At 39.3% G+C, this 21389-nt stretch overlaps 1 protein-coding gene across 2 annotated transcripts in view; it reads left to right on the top strand.

Moving 5' to 3' along the window:
- ARHGAP9 (Rho GTPase activating protein 9) overlaps positions 1–21389 on the top strand; it is a 343366-nt gene that overhangs the window by 150086 nt on the left and 171891 nt on the right. For both annotated transcript variants that reach the window (XM_053708184.1, XM_053708185.1), the window contains one exon: positions 7719–7784. In XM_053708184.1, coding sequence (XP_053564159.1) covers positions 7719–7784 — 66 coding nt within the window. The remainder of the gene's footprint in view (positions 1–7718; positions 7785–21389) is intronic.

Here is a 21389-nt window from a genome sequence, read left to right as displayed (position 1 = left end):
CTCGGGAAGTGCATTGCCCCAGACAGATTCAGACGTTATGTCTTTTAAATTTAAGCTGGAACACCTCCGCCTGTTACTTCGGGAGGTTTTAGTGACTCTGGACGACTGTGACTCTTTTGTAGTACCTCCAGAAAAATTGTGTAAGATGGACAGATATCTGGAAGTTCCTTCTTATTCCGATACCTTTCCGGTTCCTAAGAGAATTTCGGAAATTGTTACACGGGAATGGGAAAGACTGGGTATCCCGTTCTCCCCTTCTCCCATGTTTAAGAAAATGTACCCTATAGCTGACACTGTGCGGGACTCTTGGCAAATGGTCCCTAAGGTGGAGGGAGCTATATCTACCCTGGCTAAGCGTACAACTATTCCTATTGAGGACTGTTGTGCTTTTAAAGACCCTATGGATAAAAAGAGGCGTTCTTATGTTGTGTAAAAGACCTCTCCACTATGGGAGTAATTCATCCCGTTCCAATACAGGAGCAGGGGCAGGGGTTTTACTCAAATCTTTTCGTGGTTCCCAAAAAGAGGGAACGTTCAGACCCATTTAAGATCTCAAGAGTTTAAACAAGTTTCTCAGAGTCCCATCCTTCAAGATGGAGACAATTCGGACTATACTTCCATTGATCCAGGAGGGTCAATTTATGACTACCGTGGACTTAAAGGATGCATATCTTCATATTCCTATCCACAGAGATCATCACCAATTTCTAAGGTTTGCCTTCCTGGACAAAGATTTTCAGTTCGTGGAAAATCTTCGGGTTGGCCATGGCACCCAGGATTTTTACAAAAGTTATAGGGTCTTTGCTAGCGGTCCTCAGACCGCGGGGTATTGCATTGGTGCCTTATCTGGACGATATTCTAATCCAGGCGTCATCTTACCAATTGACAAAGTCTTATACTGACATGGTTCTGTCCTTTCTAAGGACTCATGGGTGGAAGGTGAATCTAGAAAAGAGTTCACTAATTCCACAGACAAGGGTTCCTTTTCTGGGAACTCTAATAGATTCTGTATCCATGAAAATCTTCTTTACGGAAGTCAGAAAGTTAAAGATTCTGAATACATGCCGAACCAATCCTCGGCCATCAGTGGCTCAGTGCATGGAGGTAATTGGATTGATGGTGGCGGCAATGGACATCATTCCGTTTGCTCGTTTTCATCTCAGACCTCTACAACTGAGCATGCTCAGACAGTGGAATGGAGATTATGCAGATTTGTCTCCTCAGATAGATCTGGATCAGGAGACGAGAGAGACTCTCTTCTTTGGTGGTTGTCGCCGGATCATCTGTCCCAAGGGACGTGCTTCTGCAGACCTTCATGGGCGATAGTTACAACGGATGCCAGTCTACTAGGATGGGGTGCAGTCTGGAATTCCCTGAGGGCTCAGGGTGTGTGGACTCGGTCGGAGTCTCTACTTCCAATCAATATTCTGGAATTGAGAGCAATATTTGATGCGCTTCAGGCTCGGCCTCAGTTGGCTTTGGCCAAATTCATCCGATTTCAGTTGGACAACATCACGACTGTGGCTTACATCAATCATCAGGGAGGAACAAGGAGTTCTTTAGCGATGACAGAAGTATCCAAGATAATTCGGTGGGCGGAGGCTCACTCTTGTTATCTGTCAGCAATCTACATCCCAGGAGTGGAAAACTGGGAGGCGGATTTTTTGAGCAGACAGACGTTTCATCCGGGGGAATGGGAACTCCATCCGGAGGTCTTTGCCACCCTGATTCTCAGGTGGGGCAGGCCGGAATTGGATCTGATGGCATCTCATCAGAATGCCAAGCTACCGAGATACGGATGCAGGTCCAAGGATCCTCAGGCCGAACTGATAGATGCCGTGGCAGTGCCTTGGTCATTCAATCTAGCTTATGTGTTTCCACCATTTGCTCTCCTTCCCCGGGTGATTGCACGGATCAAACAGGAGAGGGCTTCGGTGATTCTAATCGCTCCTGCGTGGCCTCACAGGACTTGGTATGCCGATCTGGTGGACATGTCCTCCCTGCCGCCGTGGAAGCTTCCATTGAGGCAGGACCTTCTCATTCAGGGACCCTTCCATCATCCGAATCTCATTTCTCTGCAGCTGACTGCTTGGAGATTAAACGCTTGATTTTATCTAAGCGGGGGTTCTCTGATGCGTTCATTGATACCTTGATTCAGGCACGCAAGCCTGTTACTAGAAAAATTTACCATAAGATATGGCGTAAATATCTTTATTGGTGCGAATCCAAGGGCTACTCATGGAGTAGGATTAGGATTCCCAGGATTTTATCTTTTCTCCAAGAAGGATTGGAGAAAGGGTTGTCAGCAAGTTCCTTAAAGGGACAGATTTCTGCTTTGTCTATTTTGCTACACAAGCATCTGGCAGATGTTCCAGATGTTCAATCTTTTTGTCAGGCCCTGACTAGAATCAGGCCTGTGTTTAAACCAATTGCTCCTCCTTGGAGTTTGAATTTAGTTCTTAATGTTCTTAAAAGGGTTCCGTTTGAACCTATGCATTCCATAGATATTAAGTTGTTATCTTGGAAAGTTTTATTTTTGGTTGCTATTTCTTCTGCTCGCAGAGTTTCTGAGCTTTCGGCATTACAATGTGATTCTCCTTATCTTATTTTCCATTCTGATAAGGTGGTGTTACATACCAAACTTGGTTTTCTTCCTAAGGTTTTTTCAGGAAATTGTTGTTCCTTCATTATGTCCTAACCCTTCTTCTAAGAAGGAGCGTATGTTACATAACTTGGACGTAGCTCGTGCCTTAAAGGTTTACTTTCAGGAGACTAAGGATTTTCGTCAAACATCTTCATTGTTTGTGGTTTTTGCTGGGAAACATAGGGGTCAGAAAGCTACGGCTACCTCTCTTTCTTTTTGGCTGAAGAGTATCATCCGTGTTGCATATGAGACTGCTGGACAGCAGCCTCCAGAACATATTACGGCTCATTCTACTAGGGCTGTGGCTTCCTCATGGGCATTTAAAAATTATGCTTCTGTTGAACAGATTTGCAAGGCTGCAACTTGGTCGCCTCTTCACACTTTTTCCAAATTTTACAAATTTTATACTTTTGCCTCATCCGAGGCTGTTTTTGGGAGAAAGGTTCTTCAAGCAGTGGTGCCTTCCATTTAGGTTCCTGTCTTGTCCCTCCCTTTCATCCGTGTCCTATAGCTTTGGTATTGTATCCCATAAGTTAGGATGAAATCTGTGGACTCGTCATATCTTGTAAAAGAAAAGGAAATTTATGCTTACCTGATAAATTTATTTCTTTTACGATATGACGAGTCCATGGCCCACCCTGTTGTTTTTCTAGAGACAGGTTTTTATTTTTGTTAAACTTCAGTCACCTCTGCTCCTTGGCTTTTCCTTTCTCTTCCGAACTTCGGTCGAATGACTGGAGTGGGAGGGAAGGGATGAGCTATATATGCAGCTCTGCTGTGGAGCTCTTTGCCTCCTCCTGCTGACCAGGAGGCGATATCCCATAAGTAAGGATGAAATCCGTGGACTCGTCATATCGTAAAAGAAATAAATTTATCAGGTAAGCATAAATTTCCTTTTCCTGGCACTTAAAGGGGAGGTGCACTTTTAAATGTTCTTCCATGTAGGGCCAGCTTACAAGTGAAGCGCTTATTAATGCTCCCGCTCGAGCGTAAACCGCACTAGAAGTAAGCTTTTTTTTTTTTTTTTTTTTTTTTTTTTTTATATATATTTTTTTATTGAAGTCATAAACAGATACAATCAAGGTTATGCCCCAAGGCATTGACAGAAAAGTGCAATTACAACATTATTAGATAAGTGTTACAAACAAAACCCCTACAATGAGGGTATAATGTATCTAAACAGCACACGTATTGTGATAGAATTTGGGCAGTTTACAATAAGACTTCAGTTTTATAATAAAGGTAATAACAATAAAACAAAAATAGTCCTCCCTGGGCCATATAGCAGGCCAATTGAAGTGTCCTCTCAGATATACTCAGGGCCAGGGGGGATTAGCTTTACAGTTTAAAAGGGGGGGGATGCAGCGGGCAAGAGCCGCTCGAGATATAATAGGGAGGGGGGGGGGGGGGATGGAGGACGGAGCCAGCCGGGGCGTCAATCTTGAATTAACTATTATCGGGACCCTAAGTGAGCATTAGTTTTAATTGCCAAGTAAACTCCTAATATCTAGACAGAGTATAAATTGGAATACTTAATTAAAGGGATATAGTGGCGAGCTTTCATTAGTCTCAGTATAGCCTGGAAGCCATGCTTTACATACCAAAATGAATCTTAGTACACGGGATATGAAGACTAGGGTAGGATTATGCACATAATACAGCGGTATCTTGACCAAGATTAGGGGTTGACTCTCTATAAAATGGACAGGGGCAGCCCCCAGCATTATTAAGTAGGGAGGGGGACATCAGTATGTATGGAATATAAGAGATTTCCAGATGAGCCCCTCCCCTAGGGAATTACCAGCTATAGGTGATGTGGGAGATAGGTATAGGGGTATGACCCGCCGGCAACCAGTACCGGCGGGAAAGGGAGGGGAGGAGCCCACCCTGAGCTGAATTAGGTTAGGTATTAAATTATTATGATAAGATAAAAGGGCTTAGTCTATGGTATATAGCTATAACTGTACAGAGTAAACTAAGAGATAACAGTCAGCCTGACTTATATATATACCAAGAGAGTTAGTGAGGAGGGGTATCAATCTCATTTTATAAAAACAAATAGCTTAAAAGTGCAAGAAAGCCCTCCTCAACAATACCATATTTGCGTACTATCGTAGAAACACACTGGCTGCAGCTGTTAAAACCTAAAGTAACAATAGTAATCTGGTGAACATTAACATTTACCCCGTTCCTCGTCTCAGATTGAAGAGCATAGGATAACATTAAGCAGTCATTGCAAGATAAAAATTTACGTTACAGACAGCTTCAAACTTATTTGGGCCAGTGCTAATGTATGGAGAAAATGTAAAGAAAAAAAATAAAATAAAAGAAATAATTGAATGACGCCATATTAGTGAACGGTATAACTAAACAACCCCAACCGTCGTGCTAGCAAAAACAGTAGCATAAGACTCGATCCCACCAGAATATGACTCTGTCATATAATACCCAATGTTGTAGGAAACTATATAAATTCGTAGCCACACTTATGTACAAACACACAATAATAATAAAGCTGGGTATAGAACAAAACTGGAAACAGGGTTAATGTAAAAGTGAGCATTATTAATAAAAGTGCTGCGCTTAATGAACATAGTGTCTAAAGATAACATGCAGCATAAGCAAAGGGAGTTCATCCTACATACTCCAGGGAGCGATGTAAGCTGTTGTGGGCCTCTTTAAAAACAGTCCTCTAATCAGTGACCGCAACTGTAATGCCGGCTTAATGAAGCAAATGCGTCTATGTGGTCTGAATGAGACATAGCAGAGTCAAGCTGTGAAAAGTCCCAGGAGGGATGATCACTGAGATGTCCCATCAACAGCGGAGCAGCTTGTCACCTTACCCCACTCCGGATCTGGCTATAGGCAGAGTAGCAGGCTTCAAAATGAGCTTCTTGGAAATTAGAGCTGCTGCGGTCAGTGTACCTAGTTTCCATATCAGCGTAGAAATTTCAGCTTCTCCCAAAGGGTTGCGGGTGAATCTATCAGGTCCTTTGTATTCCACAAGGTTCTGGGTGCCCCTACAATTGTGCTGGACGATAGGTAGTTAGATATTATCCCAGGCAGGGGATCCGTGGGTAACCAGCTTCTCCCAATTGACATCGCAGCATTAGGTGTGTGTCTTATGGCTGATAGGTCGTGCGATCTCTCGCTATCCACAGTGGAGCTTTGGCTCTGAGGGAAACATGCCTCAAGGACCGGCACTCTATGTTCCGGGTCAGAGATAAAATTTAGCGAGGGCTGCAGAGAACTGCAATTAGCTTTGGTCTCCGGTATTACTTCATGCAGCTCTTCCGGCATAACAAGGGTCAGGTCCTGACTGAAAACTCTCCCAGTGAGGGAGCCGGTTACATCTCTTAGTGTGTAGATGAGGTCTGCCTGTTGTAAGTCAAAGCGGGATCTGAGCTCAGCCAGTATGCCGACCAGTTCCATTTTTCAAGAGAAAAATATTATGCTTTGAGTCTGGCTGTCGTTCCGAAGTCTTCAGCAGTGTCGCACTTAGTCCATGGTGCGTGCAATTTAGCAAGATGGCGCCGCAATAAACTTTTCACTGGTCTTTATTTGCACCTTTCTCACACATAGCTGTTTTTTTCTTGAGTGAATGCTGTCAGGGACCTAGAATATCTTTGGCATTGTCGATTATCAGCTTTCCTACTCCATTTTTCACTTTTTAATCGGCTTTACTGCATGGAGCTGTCGAAGTAAGCTTTTTACATGTGTCGGGAATTAAACTGTTCTCACTCACTCGCTAACCCGACAAGCACAAAAAGCCAAACTTAGAATATCGTGTTCATGTATTCCCCAATGGAAGGTAATGAAGCAAAAAAGTGGAAACACGCAACCCTGATCGCATATTCTCAAGTGCACTAACCTGACGTGAAAATATAAATATTTCACATTCCAATGTTCTTCACATAACAGAATATGTTTTATTTATTCTTAAATACACATTTCTATATATATCTGAGGGTAGTTTGGTACAATATACTGTATATATCTATACCTATATATGTAGATGATTATATATTGGTATAGATATATACAGACATATTTAGGAATATCTATTTATAAGTACTTAGAACATATTTTGCTTTGTGCAGAACATTAGGATGTTAAATATTTATAGTAAATACATAGTTAAAACCTTTATTAAAAATAAATATTGCATAAATATGTTTTTTAATGTTTTCATCTTCTTAACTGCAAAGGGCCCTAATGCACTTATATATATATGTGTATATATGTCATATATGTATACATATGTATTTATAAGTGTATATATGCCTGTAAATACATATATACACATATAGATATATAAATACATACATATACGTATATCTTTATGTATGTGCATGTATCTCAATGTTAAAGCCCTTTGCCTGACATTTTTCCCTAACACCTGAGATCTCATATCTTTGTGCCCTTATAACTTTTGTGTGCAATATTTTTTTTAAAATAATTTTTATTAAATAGTGTTATTATGAGTGTAAATATACTTTTGAATGTATTTTTGATGCGCTTTGTGCAAGTTTTTAGGTTAGCAAAACAGTTAACCAGAGCTCTGAAATCGCGGTAATAATTCTAGCATAAATTGGGACTGCACTACAACGATGCCATTTACTTTCAACTCGTAATACGAGCGGTAAGCCTGTAAAACGCAAACCCTCGCTATAAACCCCTTCTCGCTTGCACGCAAACATTTGCGCTCCACTCGTAATCTGGCCCTGTGTGTTTACCCTATCTAGTACAGAGCAGGGTGCAAAGTTTAGGTTATAAGATTATTTCTGCAACACAGAATTAAAATTAATATCTGCAGCTGTTTCTAAATTTGGAGCTTCATGTGTTGATGTCATGTTCCTTTAAGGATCAATTAAGCTAGGTGGTTTATATTAACACTGAAGAAAAATTATATTACAAAATAATTTACAAGAAAAGACACATAATTCAATTTAAATTGTTTTAAAGTACAAGGGACTTTCACAGCTAAAACAGAACTTAGAGAACAAAGTATTATTCGTACGTATAGTTTCATTGGATTATACCATTATATCTTTTTGTGTGTTTTCCTTGATAGTCAACTCCTCCATCGAGAGACTTGGAATCAGAATATGAAAATTACCCAATCCAGCAGCAAGAGCAGGTAACAATTTTAGTTACAACTGTTATTCATAAAATTAATTTGAAATGGTTTACATTTTAATTGCACAAACCAAAGGTTTACTAATGTGTAATACATATGTGCTGATCACAATCTATTGGATAATTATCTGCATGTTAACGGATGCCTTTTGATGTTGATCACAATCAGACATTTGCATTGTTTATTAGCATCACTTTACCATTATTGTTTTTATATTTAAGATGTGCCAGTCCTGTTTGGCTGATCACAATCCAAATTCTATATACTTAAGCAACACAAACCAAATTTTTACTTATCAAATTACACAATTAAAAGGACTTGATAAACCCAGGACAACACTTTTCCAATTATTAACAAGTTCCCTAAATAGTTTTTGAATGTAACATTGGTTTGGCACATTGGCAAAACTTACTGAAATGACTCCCACCATATTGGATGACATTGGGAAGCAACGTCACTAAATAGATAAAAAATAACACCTGCTCAATCAATTAAAGTTAAAAAATGAATAATAATTAATTTTATACTAATAAAAAATAGCTAAATAATTAACCCAATAAACACACATGCTTGCAATCCCACTAATGCCACTGTTCAAACTCCTTAAAGGGACACACACAAAATATGATATTGGAGCACAACAGGTTAGTTGCACACATGGAACCATTATACACACTATTAACCCTATTGCTGCTGAGCTATTTACATACCCCTGTGCTAGAAGTGTTTTTAGCTGTTTGGCCCTTATAACTCACACAAATTATACCTCATGTTTTTTTAGTAGACCAAGCATTTTTAGAAAATAACTTTAGTTTGCAGAAATATCGTAATATAATTTAACACCAGCATATGAAATGCAATAAAATAGTAAAAAGCAACCTGGGAGTCTTTATATCCTAAATATTTCAAAAACGTTCTATTGTCCCACATTTAGGGGTATATTTATGAAGCAGCGGATGCTACTTATTCCACGCAAGCCTTCTGGCTCGCCGGAAATGTAAGTTAAGAAGCAGCAGTCTTGACCGCTGCTCCTTAACTCGTTTGCCAACTCTGAGGTGGCGGACAGCAATCACCCCGATCAGATACGATCGGGATGATTGACACCACCTGCTAGCGGCCGCGAATGTGCCGGGGGCGGCATTGCACAAGCATTTCACTAGAAATGCTTGTTTAATGTTAAATGTCGACAGCGTATGCTGTTGGCATTTAGCGATGTCGGGCGGACATGACAGTTAATAAATCTACCCCTTAGCATCAGTTCGGCTTTCCAAAACAGCAGAATTGATCATTTTTATACTTGGCTCAATAAAAATTAACAATTAAAAAACAGAAAAGAGAACACTATTCACCATCTTGTACTTTTTGCAGAAAATTAGTAGGTATAAAATATCTAACTATGCACGTATTGCAAACATTTTAAATTACACAAAATTCTGATTTCCCATTTTGACAAAGTATGCATGCTCCTACCCATGTCTGAAATCACTCAACATAGCAAAAACAAAAAAACTTAAAATAGTTATACCAAAAGTCATCATATGTAGGATTTTTACATTCTCCCAGTTCTGTCATTTATTTTGATTCTTAATTGTCTTTTATTAGATCAGACAACAATGATCTGTGAGCCCTAATATTAACAGTAAAGTCTTACTATGGCAATCACTTCATAACATGAAACCCTTTAATTGTATTGTAAAACCTCACTCTTTCAGATGCATATCTTTTCAGATGCATATATAAAGATATATTTTGTAATAAAAAGCACTAAGCAGTTGTGTATACTTAATATAATCTTTTGCAAAATGTAATATTCATCTTTTTTTAAAAAGGATTTTACGTTTTATTTTATTTTTTTCATTATTATTATAATTTGTGCAGTGTCTTTCTTTCTATCACAGTTCCACACAAGGGGTCTCTACAGGAAGGTATATCTAGTTTGAAGTAAAAAATCTTCTAGTGTAACATAAACCGGTTTACTATTCAGTGAATACTGGAGAGACAAGAAATCAGTTTATTGTCAATGCTCAGAAGAGGCAGAATGCAACTTATGTTCTCAGCATATCTGCTTTCTTATCTAGCTGCAAGCAGTAGCTACACTGAGAATTTCCAAGTGATCATTTTGCAATTTGTTTGCTTTTATTTCTACTTTGATTTAACATATCACCTGCTTTTTAAAGGGGCATGAGACTGCTTAATTAACTTTGGGCAATCCTCTCTTTCAGGTGTGGGGTATTGTGTGTATGTGTGTTATATGCTGTCTTTAGGTCATAGGGGCATCTTTGGGGCTTCTGCTCCCCATACAATAAATACATTATGTAGGTTATTGGCATAAAAATGGCAGTCACCTACTGACAGAGGTGTGAGACCCCACACTGGAAAGAGGGAATTCCCCTCTTTTAAACTCTAAAAGTGCCCCTTCCTCATTCTCTAACACAGTATGGCTGTATGCTTGAAAATTAAAGGAGGTTGTGACCCCTAATTTGAAAGAGAAAAATTCCCTTTATCACATGAGGGTTCTCATACCCCTCCAATGAAATCAGACGGGAGATAGCCTACCCTCCCCTGCCACTAGAAACCAATTTGTAATGGTATTCAGCTGCATCCTGGGGGGGAGGGGGTTTATGCCCATTTGAATGAGGGGTTACTTGCCCCTCTAGCTCAAACAAGGGGGATAGGGGCTAGGGGGCATATAGAGCCCCCTTCCCCTCAAGTTAAACATAATTTGAAAACTAGTCCCTTCTTTTGTTCTCAGAATGTCTTAAAAATCATATTGAACATGTTATTATTAATATGGGCTGAACAGCAATCTGTATATTCAGTCTTTTTTATAAGATACAAAATCTGTAAGGTAGTGCAGATCAAGGGCTGTCTTGAATGATATGCATCTATAATACATGCATGTAGTCATTTTGTAATAATGGTCTGTGCTCAGCACTTGACCTGTAGCACAATATTGCAACACAGGGAAATTATGCAAGCTCTAGTAGAATGATGGTTCTCATTTTTTTGTGATTTATTTTTTAAATGTACCTGTTATCCCAAAAAGACTTTGTTGAAATGACCAAAAACAAAAAAATAAATAAAAGCTTTGTTATATAAGTTAATATTACCACATGCAACTAGTTTAAAAAAACAAACAAACAGACATATTGAAAAGATATGGATGTGATGCATTACTTTTAAAATGCAACCCCAACTAGATAGTCCCACTTAAGTTTAAATAGCATTTCCGTAAAGGGTATAAAACTGTTTAAAAACTTACTTAGAAGCTCCCAGTTTAGCAAAGGTTAGCTGGAACACCCACTGCAATTGGTTCTATAGCAAAAAAAAGCAGACACCCCCCCTCTCTGCTCTGCAATTGCATATGAAAAGACTTGTTACACAAACAGGAGCAAGCTGGAGTAAATATACATCTGTATTCTCCTAAAACTTTTAGGCTTGGTTAGGAATTTGAAAATCAGTGCAATGTTATTTAAAAATAAAAAAAACTATACTATAAAAACGCTGTATAGGCTATATAAATGGATCATCTACAAAACATTTATGCAAAGAAAAATCTACTGTATAATGTCCCTTTAAAGGAAATAATGCATTATATTTTACATGACGCTTCGAGTCCAGTCATATATTGGTTTATTAAAGGGACACAGTACTCAAAATGTTTCTGAAATCTATATAAAAAAGCTGAATTTAAATATGTTGATATTTTTTTTTGCCTAGAAAAATAGTAAAGGACCATTACATTTGGAATTTCAACACATAAAGGGCTAGATTATAAGTGGAACGTAAAATATTGCTTCCGCGAAAGGGATATTTTCACTACACTTAGTAATACTAACGCACGCAAATGTGTGCTGTTATTACAAGTTAGCTGCAATGCGAATGCGACCTCACATTCACATTGCATGGATGCTTTGCCCTCAGGAGAGTGTGCTTTTATAGGCTCGGGTGAGTCACGGCATGAGAACTAGCGCAGCAAAGGTTGGTGAGTTACGCAGCGATGGGCAGCAGATTGTTAATATATATATATATATATATATATGAATATATATACACATATTAACACATAAATAAATATGTATATATTTAATTAGATATATATTTACAGGGAACGCAGTTCCCATAGAACGCTATGTAAAGGCACTTTTAAGTGCTGTTTTTCTCTAATACCCCAAATCCACCAACTTTAACCCCTCATAACTGCTTTTTGCATTTTTATTTCAATTAAAAAATAAATGCTACATTTTTTTTTATAAAAGGGTCTGACTGATATTGAGGCATAACGCACCATTGGAAGCAGTCAATAAACGAAATTGCTTCCGACAACATTTAACGGTTGGCGACCTTGCGCAAACCAAATTACTGCTCAGTGGAAACAAGCCCTAAGTTAGTTATGCAGTGTGTCCTGACTGTGTCTGCTGCTTAGTTTATAGTGATCCTTTCATTAGGGGCTAGGTACTAACAACAGAGCGAGCCTGTATCATTGTAATAGAAAATCTTGGATCCTTCAAGCTAGCAGAATAGCTTTGAAGGGCAAAGTGTGATACAAGAATTATAGAAGGTCTAATTTGTATCCCATCTCCTAAAGCTGGCCTGATAAAGTGGAGCAAATAATGTCAGTATCAAACACAATACATAATACATATTAGGTAGGCAAAAGGTTTTATAGAAATATAAAATGGCAAACATGCGCTGTAATGTGGATGAAAAACAGAATTTATGCTTACCTGATAAATTTCTTTCTCCAATGGTGTGGGAATATTCTCTTCTTCAGCTTTTTGTCCTCTCCTCTTACCAGAGTAAATGACAAACAAAGATGAGGTTTGTCTAAAATCCTTTGTTGCTTCTAAATAGAACTTTAAAGCACGGACTACATCTAAATTGTGTAACAAACGTTCCTTCTTTGAAACTGGATTCGGACACAGAGAAGGAACAACTATTTCCTGGTTAATATTCTTGTTGGAAACAACTTTTGGAAGAAAACCAGGCTTGGTACGCAAAACGACCTTATCTGAATGGAACACCAGATAGGGTGGATCACACTGCAAAGCAGATAATTCAGAAACTCTTCTAGCAGAAGAAATAACAACCAAAAACAGAACTTTCCAAGATAGTAACTTGATATCTATGGAATGTAAAGGTTCAAACGGAACCCCTTGAAGAACTGAAAGAACTAAATTTAGACTCCAAGGAGGAGTCATGGGTCTGTAAACAGGCTTGATTCTGGCCAAAGCCTGTACAAAAGCTTGTACATCTGGCACAGCTGCCAGGCGTTTGTGTAACAAAACAGATAAAGCAGAAATCTGTCCTTTTAGAGAACTCGCTGACAACCCTTTATCCAAACCCTCTTGGAGAAAGGAAAGAATCTTAGGAATTTTAATCTTACTCCAGGAGAATCCCTTGGATTAACACCAACAGATATATTTTTTCCATATTTTATGGTAAATCTTTCTAGTCACAGGTTTTCTGGCTTGGACCAGAGTATCTATCACTGAATTTGAAAACCCACGCTTGGATAAAATCAAGCGTTCAATTTCCAAGCAGTCAGCTGCAGAGAAACTAGATTTGGATGTTCGAATGGACCTTGTACTAGAAGATCCTGTCTCAAAGGTAGCTTCCATGGTGGAGCCGATGACATATTCACCAGGTCTGCATACCAAGTCCTGCGTGGCCACGCAGGAGCTATCAGAATCACCAAGGCCTTCTCCTGTTTGATCCTGGCTACGAGCCTGGGAAGGAGAGGAAATGGTGGAAACACATAAGCTAGGTTGAACGACCAAGGCGCCACTAATGCATCCACCAGAGTCGCCTTGGGATCCCTGGATCTGGACCCGTAGCAAGGAACCTTGAAGTTCTGACGAGACGCCATCAGATCCATGTCTGGAATGCCCCATAATTGAGTTAACTGGGCAAAGACCTCCGGGTGGAGTTCCCACTCCCCCGGATGGAAAGTCTGACGACTCAAATAATCCGCCTCCCAGTTGTCTACTCCTGGGATGTGAATTGCAGATAGGTGGCAGGAGTGATCCTCTGCCCATTTGATGATCTTGGATACCTCTCTCATCGCCAAGGAACTCTTTGTTCCTCCCTGATGGTTGATGTAAGCTACAGTCGTCATGTTGTCCGACTGGAATCTTATGAATCTGGCCTTCGCTAGTTGAGGCCAAGCCCGGAGCGCATTGAATATCGCTCTCAGTTCCAGGATGTTTATCGGGAGAAGGGACTCTTCCCGAGACCATAGACCCTGAGCTTTCAGGGAGTCCCAGACCGCGCCCCAGCATAATAGACTGGCGTCGGTCGTGACAATGATCCACTCTGGTCTGCGGAAACTCATTCCCTGAGACAGGTGATCCTGAGTCAACCACCAACGGAGTGAGTCTACTTGAATCTGGGGAGACAAGTCTGCATAGTCCCCATTCCACTGATTGAGCATGCACAGTTGTAATGGTCTTAGATGAATTCGAGCAAAAGGAACTATGTCCATTGCTGCAACCATCAATCCTACTACTTCCATGCACTGAGCTATGGAAGGCTGCAGAATAGAGTGAAGAACTTGACAAGCGTTTAGAAGCTTTGAATTTCTGACCTCTGTCAGGAAGATCTTCATTTCTAAAGAATCTATTATTGTTCCCAAAAAGGGAACTCTTGTTGACGGAGACAGGGAACTCTTTTCTACGTTCACCTTCCACCCGTGAGATCTGAGAAAGGCTAGAACAATGTCTGTATGAGCCTTTGCCTTGGAAAGAGACGATGCTTGAATTAGAATGTCATCTAGATAAGGTGCCACTGCAATGCCCCTCGGTCTTAGAACCGCTAGAAGGGACCCTAGCACCTTTGTGAAAATTCTGGGAGCAGTGGCTAAACCGAACGGAAGAGCCACGAACTGGTAATGTTTGTCCAGAAAAGCGAACCTTAGGAACTGATGATGATCTTTGTGGATAGGAATATGTAGGTACGCATCCTTTAAATCCACGGTAGTCATATATTGACCCTCCTGGATTGTAGGTAAAATTGTTCGAATGGTTTCCATTTTGAACGATGGAACTCTGAGGAATTTGTTTAGAATTTTTAAATCCAGAATTGGTCTGAAAGTTCCCTCTTTTTTGGGAACTACAAACAGGTTTGAGAAAAACCCCTGACCTTGTTCCACTGTTGGAACTGGGTGGATCACTCCCATCTTTAACAGGTCTCCTACACAATGTAAGAACGCCTGTCTCTTTATCTGGTCTGAAGATAAGTGAGACATGTGGAACCTTCCCCTTGGAGGAAGTTCCTTGAATTCTAGAAGATAACCCTGAGAGACTATTTCTAGTGCCCAGGGATCCGGAACATCGCTTGCCCAAGCCTGAGCAAAGAGAGAGAATCTGCCCCCTACTAGATCCGGTCCCGGATCGGGGGCTACCCCTTCATGCTGTCTTGGTAGCAGCAGCAGGCTTCTTGGCCTGTTTACCCTTGTTCCATCCTTGCATTGGTTTCCAAGCTGGCTTAGCCTGGGAAGCGTTACCCTCTTGTCTAGAGGCTAGGAGACGGTCCGTTCCTGAAGTTACGAAAGGAACGAAAATTGGACTTATTCTTAGCCTTAAAAGGCCTATCCTGTGGGAGGGCATGGCCCTTTCCCCCAGTGATGTCTGAAATAATCTCCTTCAATTCTGGCCCAAAAAGGGTCTTACCTTTGAAAGGAATATTAAGCAATTTTGTCTTGGAAGATACATCCGCCAACCAAGACTTTAGCCAGAGCGCTCTGCGTGCCACAATTGCAAACCCTGAATTTTTCGCCGCTAACCTCGCCAATTGCAAAGCGGCATCTAAAATAAAGGAATTAGCTAACTTAAGTGCGTGAATTCTGTCCATGACTTCCTCATATGGAGTCTCCTTATTGAGCGACTTTTCTAGTTCATCAAACCAAAAACACGCCGCCGTAGTGACAGGAATAATGCACGAAATTGGTTGGAGGAGGAAACCTTGCTGAACAAAAGTCTTTTTAAGCAAACTCTCCAATTTTTTATCCATAGGATCTTTGAAAGCACAATTGTCCTCAATGGGAATAGTCGTGCGTTTGGCTAGCGTAGAAACTGCCCCCGCAACCTTAGGGACTGTTTGCCATGTGTCCTTCCTTGGGTCGACCATGGGGAACATTTTATTAAATATAGGAGGTGGGACAAAAGGTATGCCTGGTTTCTCCCACTCCTTAGTCACTATGTCCGCCACCCTTTTAGGTATCGGAAAGGCATCAGGGTGCACCGGGACCTCTAAGAATTTGTCCATTTTGCACAATTTTTCTGGAATGACCAAAGAGTCACAATCATCCAGCGTAGTTAGTACCTCCTTAAGTAAGGTGCGGAGATGCTCTAACTTAAATTTAAACGTCACAACATCAGGTTCTGCCTGTTGAGAAATTCTTCCTGAATCAGAAATTTCTCCCTCCGACAAACCCTCCCTCACTGCCAATTCTGACTGGTGTGAGGGTATGACAGATAAATTATCGTCAGTGCACTCTTGCTCTACTGTATTTAAAACTGAGCAATCACGCTTTCTTTGAAATGCTGGCATTTTGGATAAAATATTAGCTATAGAATTATCCATTACTGCCGTTAATTGTTGCATAGTAACAAGCATTGGCGCGCTAGATGTACTAGGAATCGCCTGCGCGGGCATAACTGGTATTGACACAGAAGGAGAGGATGATGAACTATCCCCACTACCTTCATTTGAGGAATCATCTTGGGCAACCTTATTAAATGTGACAGTACTGTCCTTACTTTGTCTGGACGCCATGGCACCATTATCACAAACATTTGAAGGGGGGGCCACCTTGGCCTCCATACATACAGAACATGATCTATCTGAAGGTACAGACATGTTAGACAGGCTTATACAGGCTATTAATGCAATAAAACCGTTTTTAAACAAAACCGTTACTGTCTCTTTAAATGTTAAACAGAGCATACTTTATTTCTGGATATGTGAAAAACTATGAAGGAAATATCCGATCTTTACCAAATTTGCACCCCAGTGTCTTAATGCCTTAAAAGTATTGCACCCCAATTTTCAAGTTTGTAACCCCTTAAATGAGGAAACCGGAGCTGTTTTATCAATTAGCAACTTTAAACCCACTACAGTCCCAGCCACAGCGTTTGCTGCGGCTTCACCTGTCCTTGGGGGTTATTCGACACAAAAATAAGCCTTCCAGGAACGTTTTTAATGGCCACCAGACCCTCTCACATGAAGCTGCATGCACTGCATCCAAAAGAAACTGTGCAATTATGGCGCGAAAATGAGGCTCTGCCTACTAGAGTGAAAGGCCCTTCCTGACTGGGAAGGTGTCTAAACGACTGCCTGGCGCCTAAAAACGTTACCCAATTATTCTCAGGTTTTAAAAACACTTCAAACCGCATATAAATATTGAATAAAGCAATCGATTTTGCCCACAAGAGTGTCAACCAATATATAGCCCATTAATAAGCCTTCATTCTGTTATGAGTCTAAGAAAATTGATTACCGATCCCAAAGAGGGAAAATGACAGTCTTCTAGCATTACTCAGTCTTGTTAGAAAATGGACTAGTCATACCTTGAGCAGAAAAGTCTGAAAACTGTTCCCCCCAACTGAAGTTCTCTGGGCTCAACAGTCCTGCCTGGGAACGGCAATTGATTTTAGTTACTGCTGCTAAAATCATACTCCTCTTTTAAACAGAACTCTTCATCCTTTTCTGTTTTAGAGTAAATAGTACAAACCGGCACTATTTTAAAATAACAAACTCTTGATAGAAGAATAAAAAACTACAACTAACACCACATACTCTTCACCATCTCCGTGGAGATGCTACTTGTTCAGAGCGGCAAAGAGAATGACTGGGGGGCGGAGCCTGAGGAGGGGCTATATGGGCAGCTTTTGCTGTGCTCTTTGCCATTTCCTGTTGGGGAAGAGAATATTCCCACAAGTAAGGATAACGCCGTGGACCGGACACACCAATGTTGGAGAAATATGTTTTTCTATAAGAATTTGGCGGCACACCTGTAGCTCTCTTGCAGCACACCATCTGAGAAACACTGCATTAAACTCTGGCATTTATAAGAATTAATTCTTTTTTTTTTTTTTATTGATTTCTGTACAGCCAAAGAGCATTATATGTTTATATGCATATATATTTTTTTTATACATGGTCCTGTTTTGGAATTTCCCAGACTATTTGTGAAACTTCAGAATGTTAACAGTATAATTTACATATATGTTGCATTTTGTAAGAAATGAGAAATGTTATATATCCTAAAATTTTCTAGGCTCTTGAAACATTTGGTGATTTCCATGTGTCATACATTTTATTTAAAGTATGTATCCAAGTTCTAGTTATGAAAAATAAGTTATTTTTAGATGATGATGATTCAGTACCTTCCTATAGTTTCCCTTTTTCAAGTATTTTGCTGGGTTTTTGGTAACTACAGAACAAAAATAATTCCTTGTGGCTTTATCTCATTGGCTGACTTTTTTGGAAAAAGGATTGTATATTGAAAGACCATACTTTATAAGAAAGTAGGTTATGACCACAAAAACCTAGTGCTAGATTCTACATGGCCCTGTACTGATAGCGACAGCTGAATTGTCACTACCAGTCAGTAGCGGGTCGTGAGCCATATTACTCAAGCTTCTGAAAAACTGAGCAGCTCAAGCTCCCAAGTAATGCTTATAGGTATGATATCAATAATATTCTATATTTATTTTTTTCCTCTAGTCATAGATTTTTAAACAATCCGGATTGATTAATTATTGTGAACAATGGTCAGTTATTCTAAACAAAGAGGATATGTATTGGTTGACTTTCAAACTTTAGCCTGCTCACTCGTCTGTTTTTTGGTAATATATTTGTGTATATATATATATATATATATATATACTCATGTCCCCGTATGGAAAAGGGGAGTTGATAGGGAGGACAAACTAGGTGTCAGAGAAGTGTTCTGGATATTTACATTGAATACTTCTATACTATTTGGGTTAAACTTCAGAAGGGACATAGATTTATGTGTTTAATCTTTGGGACTGTAATAACATGTATTATATATACCATTTGGTTATTGAATCCAGTCACATATTTGTACTATTTCTCTTTGGATAAATACTTTGTGTGCTAGGTATATATTTTTAATTGCTGAGTATGATGAGGACATTCTATACTGTGAGTATATGCCTTTAAAAATTAAGTACTTAAAGGGACATGAAACCCACATTTTTTCTTTCATGATTTAGAAAGAGAATGCAATTTTAAACATCTTTCTAATTTACTTCTATTATCTCATTTGCTTTATTCTCTTGATATTCTTTGCTGAAAAGCATATCTAGATATGCTCAGTAGCTGCTGATTGGTTGCTGCACATAGAAGCCTTGTGTGATTGGCTCACCCATGTGCATTGCTTTTTCTTCAACTAAGGATATATAAAAAATGAAGCAAAATAAATAATAGAAGTACATTGTAATGTTTAAATTTGTATTCTCTTTCTGAATCATGAAAGAAAGATTTTGGGTTTAGTGGCCCTTTAAGGAACAGGGGAGGCAGGGAATCCTGTGAGCAGTGAAAAAGTGCTGTTGGAGCACGAAACATGTCTGCTGCATGGATTCCAGCAGTCCTCATTTACTGTGCGCTAGTGTCTGAATATATTTGCTGTTTGTAGAAGATTGATACTAACATTATCTGCTTTTAACAAATAAATGGAATACAATTTGAGACTTTTTTACCCAAGGAGTGCCTGAATATCCTTTTGTACTTATATATATATATATATATATATATATATATATATATATATATATATATATATATATATATATATATATATATATATATATATATATATATATATACATATATATATATATATATATATATATATATACACATATATGTATATCATATAACATTTTAAACAACTTTTAATTTTACTTATATTATGAAATTGCCTCATTCTCTTGGTGTCCTTTGTTAAAGGTGCACTCCTGGAAGCTAGCTGAACACACTGTGTTAGCCAATGAAAAGAGGTATATATATGTGAAGCAACCAGTCAGCAGCTAGCTCCCAGTAGTGCATTGCTGCTTTTAAACCTACCTGGGTATGAGTTTCAACAAAAGATACCAGCAGGCCCATTTATCAAGCTCCGTACGGAGCTTGAAGGGCCGTGTTTCTGGCGAGTCTTCAGACTCACCAGAAACACAACTTATGAAGCAGCGGTCTAAAGACCGCTGCTTCATAACCCTGTCCGCCTGCTCTGAGCAGGCGGACAGGAATCGCCGGACATCAACCCGATCGAATGAGATCGGGATGATTGACAGCTCCCTGCTGGCGGCCGATTGGCCGCGAGTCAGCAGGGGGCGGCGTTGCACCAGCAGCTCTTGTGAGCTGCTGGTGCAATGTTAAATGCGGAGAGCGTATTGCTCTCCGCATTTAGCGAGGTCTTGCGGACCTGATCCGCAGTGTCGGATCAGGTCCGCAAGCCCTTTGATAAATGGGCCTGCAAGAGAATAAAGCAAATTAGATAACAAAAGTAAATTTTTTAAATATCCCCAAATTGTTTTTATTAAATTTTACAAACAATAACAACAATCAAGAAAACAAAAATACAGGTATATATGAGGTAAAGAGGTACAAAGCAATTGCCACAGTACCATGTATTAAAAAAACCAATATTAACAGGTATAAAACCCAGTCTGGTTGTCCATATGAGGTACAATTACTGTATGTTAAAACTCTTTGCAGAGATCTCTTCCAAAGTGTTGCTTCTGAATTGAGATGTGTATGATACAACTTTGTAACCATCATGAAGAGAATCCATGGATGTTTTAACTATGCTCCAAGAATAAAAGTTTTATACATACGTCTCGCTGTGGATTCTCTTCTTGATTGCTCCTGACTTTGCCGGTTAACACAGCAGAGCACAGAGTGATTACACAAAACAGCCAGAGGACATGGAAGGAAGGTATTCCCCTGGTTGTCAAAGAATACACTATTAGAACTCATGTAACCCATCTAGTAGGATTGAAAAAGTAATACAATAAATATGTAGTGCTTGGAATTACAATGTTTCACAAACTTCAGATTAAAACAATAATTCTTTATTAAATATATATTAAAACATGGATGATTAAAAACACTAGTTCAGAGACCTATACACAATTAAAGAAAATAGCTGAGTAGCTGACTGTTTTGGATACTGCTTAACTTTAATTCAAATTCAGTCATATAAGGGTTAACCAGATTCCTATATAGCCACCAAGGAGAAAATCCCATATATAGTAAGTGGTAGAAATGATTTATTCCCTTAGTATATGAGAAAACAAGTTAAACAAAAAGCGGATACTGCAGTAAAAACATATGAAAAAGTGGCAACAGTGTATATATTAATATAGGTCTTTATTGTATCAGCGTATACACTGAGCAAACAGTTACTATATTGGAGCAGATAAAACGCTAAAGAATACAAGTTCCATGACTTGTTATAATACTCTATTGAAAGTCTGAGCTTATTTACCGATAGCGGTTAGTACTGCTAAGAATAAACTAGCACAGATAATATAGAAGTCAATAGCAGAATATTACCGCCATTTAGACTATTGGATT

The sequence above is a fragment of the Bombina bombina genome, chromosome 3 (assembly GCF_027579735.1).
Source record: "Bombina bombina isolate aBomBom1 chromosome 3, aBomBom1.pri, whole genome shotgun sequence".
NCBI classification, from domain to species: domain Eukaryota; kingdom Metazoa; phylum Chordata; class Amphibia; order Anura; family Bombinatoridae; genus Bombina; species Bombina bombina.
The sequence above is the reverse complement of the archived record's forward strand: the minus strand, read 5'-3'. Positions and strand labels throughout refer to the sequence as shown.